The sequence below is a fragment of the Tupaia chinensis genome, unplaced genomic scaffold, assembly GCF_000334495.1.
Source record: "Tupaia chinensis unplaced genomic scaffold, TupChi_1.0 Scaffold000627_1, whole genome shotgun sequence".
NCBI lineage: Eukaryota > Metazoa > Chordata > Mammalia > Scandentia > Tupaiidae > Tupaia > Tupaia belangeri.
In genome coordinates, this window is record NW_006160147.1 from 5,979,146 (window position 1) to 5,982,319 (window position 3,174).

General features: G+C 40.8%; 1 protein-coding gene across 2 annotated transcripts in view; it reads left to right on the top strand.

Annotated features, from left to right (window-relative positions):
• CD46 (CD46 molecule) overlaps nucleotides 1–3,174 on the top strand; it is a 44,872-nt gene that overhangs the window by 14,573 nt on the left and 27,125 nt on the right. For both annotated transcript variants that reach the window (XM_006159310.3, XM_014591861.2), the window contains one exon: nucleotides 699–784. In XM_006159310.3, the coding sequence (XP_006159372.1) occupies nucleotides 699–784 (86 nt within the window). The remainder of the gene's footprint in view (nucleotides 1–698; nucleotides 785–3,174) is intronic.

Here is a 3,174-nt window from a genome sequence, read left to right on the forward strand (position 1 = left end):
TATGAAAGTAGAAATGGAATATTATTGATGATAACATGCATGATTAAGCCACTATGCAGCCTATTCTAGATGGGAAACTACATTTGGTATGTTGTGATGATGCTCAGGGAATGAATGTTAAGTAATTTTAAAAAAAGTTGCAGGAGGAAAAAAAAACAGTAAGACTGTTCATATTGAAATTTTTAAAAAATGCATATTTGATGACTGCAGTAAGCTATATAGCCCCAGCTGGGTACTACTTTATAATATGTTCATTCTACTCACTGAGGTTTATGCATAAAGTCATACTTGGGTTCATGCATAGGTATATATGAGCTGTGCTAGTTACTGGATATATTTAGACTAATTAAGTTCATTAGCAAATCAATTAAATGGGGAGGAGGCATAGAAAGCAACCATGGATACTAGAGACAATGTGGGAGGAGGGTGGGACATGGCAGAGGGTGAGGGATAGGGAATCAAGGATGGCAAAACAAAAAACAAAGTTTACAAGACATAAGAATTGGAAAATTATTTGCTGATAACATGTATGTTGATGTGCTTGATAGAGCCAATACACAGTGTATTTTGGATGGAAAATTCATTTATATGTTGTAATGATGTATAGTGAATTAATGTAAAAAATAAATAAATTTAAAGAGAAAAAAATTTTTTAAATTTTAAAAAAGAAAACAATAACCTTTTCTTTTCTCATTTAGTTATCACTTAATCGGTAAAGCAGTTCTATCCTGTGACCTTGTAAAAGGCGAACTGGCATGGTCGGGCAAACCCCCACGATGTGAAAGTACGTACACTGTCTTTTTAAAATCCAGACCAACAGTTCTCAAACTTTTTGGCTTCAGGATCTCTTTATGCTTTTAAGAGTAACAAGGACTCCAAAGAGCTTTTCTTTATGTGGGTTATAGCTACTGCTAGTTATCATACTGGAATTCAAACTGAAAGGTTTTAAAAATAAGAATTCACTAATTTAGTTGAAGAACAATGAACTCAGTACATGATAACATATGTAACATGTTTTATGAAAGATAAACATTTTCCGAAACAAACCCAAAACGTGAAAATAGTGCCATTGCTTTCCATTTTTGCAGAGTTCTTGACTATCTGACTTAAAGGGAGACATTTAGATTCAGTTTGGTATATTCACATGTAATTGGTAGCCTCTGAGAAAACAAATCACTGTATACTTGTAAAAATGAGAGTGGAAAAACATAGTATCTTGGTTTTGTTGTAAACTGCCAACTTAGATCATGGATATATTTATAAATTATAAAGCATTTTCCAACTAGCCCTCTGTTTTATCTGTAGTCACAAGTGTGCTTTCTCATTAAATGCCCATTAAATCTCTTATAATGAGTAGAACAATAGATATTCTACACCTTAAGAAAATTAGTTTGGCCAGCAGGTGGCGTGATGGTTAAGGGTGTTAGACTCCCACATGGCTGACAGCAGTTCAAGTTCCGGAACTGGTGGCTTGCTTTCTCGAGAAGGACGAGACTAATCTGCACTCACAGGAATCAGGATCGTGGTTACACTTGAGGGTTTCGTGCACACAGGGAGGCATAAGGAGATTGCGGGTGCTGGCAATGTTCTTTTTACTTATCAGAATGCTGGTTGGACAAGTGTTCCCACCCTGAAAATTAATGCAGCTGTGTCCTGGATGTGTATACTTTTCTGTATCTATACTTCGGTGCAAAGTTTACTGGGCTGGCAGGTGGTGTGATGGTTAAGGTGCTGGACTCCCACATGGCCAACCACGGTTCAAGTCCCGGACCTGGTGGCTTGCTTTCTCACTTTCCCTTTCTCTCTCTCTCTCTTTCTCTCTGTTCCTCCCTGGTCAAATTTAAATAAATAAATAAATAAGTAAATTTAAATAAAATAACTCTTTGAAAAAAAGAAAAGAAAATGACTTTGGGTTGAGCGGGCTTGGCCAGCAGATGGCGGTCGGGGCTGGGGCGCAGTGAAGGGTAGTCGCCAGCTGCCAGGCCGTGCTGGGCGGAGCCAGGGGCGGGTTGGCCTTGGCACTGCAGAGTACACACGCGTCGCCTTCTCCGCCTTCTGAGGCGACAGTAGTCACCTGCACAAGCCAGAAACCAGGTGCTCTGCGGATCACAGCAAGAGAACAGAGGGTTCGCCCAGCGCTGCCGGAGATCCTAGCCTGCCCACTTTCCCCCAAAGCATAGTCAAATGAATTGACTAATGAGTCGAGGATAGCCTATCCAATCATCAAAGGCGTTCCTAATCCGATACCACAGGCAGCTAAAACAAGACATCAAAATAAGCAAGGAGCAACAGGAGATTGTAACTTGAAACCAACAAAACACAACAGCTAAATCTTCTGAGTATCAAATACCTCTTAGGACAGGGTGGCAGGTAGTAAGTGGAGGAGAATGTGTCTGTCTCTTCTTGCACAGACTGTTCTTTCCCACTGGTCTCTAGCTCAGCCTCTGTGGATGAAAACTTTCTGCAAGGCTGCACCAGCACAGGCGGCCTCTGCTTTTACTGTCTGTCCCTGTCATCTATTCTCTGGGTCTATATTCTTTCACGGTAGGACCTGGATGGCTATTCGACTCTTCCCACATGATTAATGCAAACAGAGCCAAGATGGTGTGTATATATAAATGATCTGAGTATCAGTCTTGGACAGTGCAGCTAGAGGGGAATATTGGAGACCCACCCACAGTAGTTTGCAGGAGACATTTTGCCATGCTTCTGTCCACTTTGGGGCTGTGGGAGCCTTAGGCTGTGGAAGCTTCTGCTATTGTAGTCTCGCCTTTGTTTGTTTGTTTGTTTGTTTGTTTGTTTTGAAGGTTCTGATTTATAACTGCTAGATGAGAAGAAACATCTCAACAAAGTGTCAAATGACATTAGCACCCCTCATGGTTAAATGATGACTATTTCATCTCTCATTCATCTAAAACTTAGTCATTTGAAATCTTGTTTGTTTAGCTTCATAGTCTTTGGCAAAATTACATGTTAGAGAGGATTGAAGTTAATTCCAAAGGAGCTACCTTGAAGTAATTGTAGAGAAATGCATCTTGGACGTGGTGGCGCCCGCCCTATGGCAAAAAGCCATGGAGGCTGGAGGATTGCGGCATCAAGTCCATCTCTCTCTCTCTCTCTCTCTCTCTCTCTCTCTCTCTCTTTTGGGACCAGCAGGTGGTGTGGTGGTTAAGG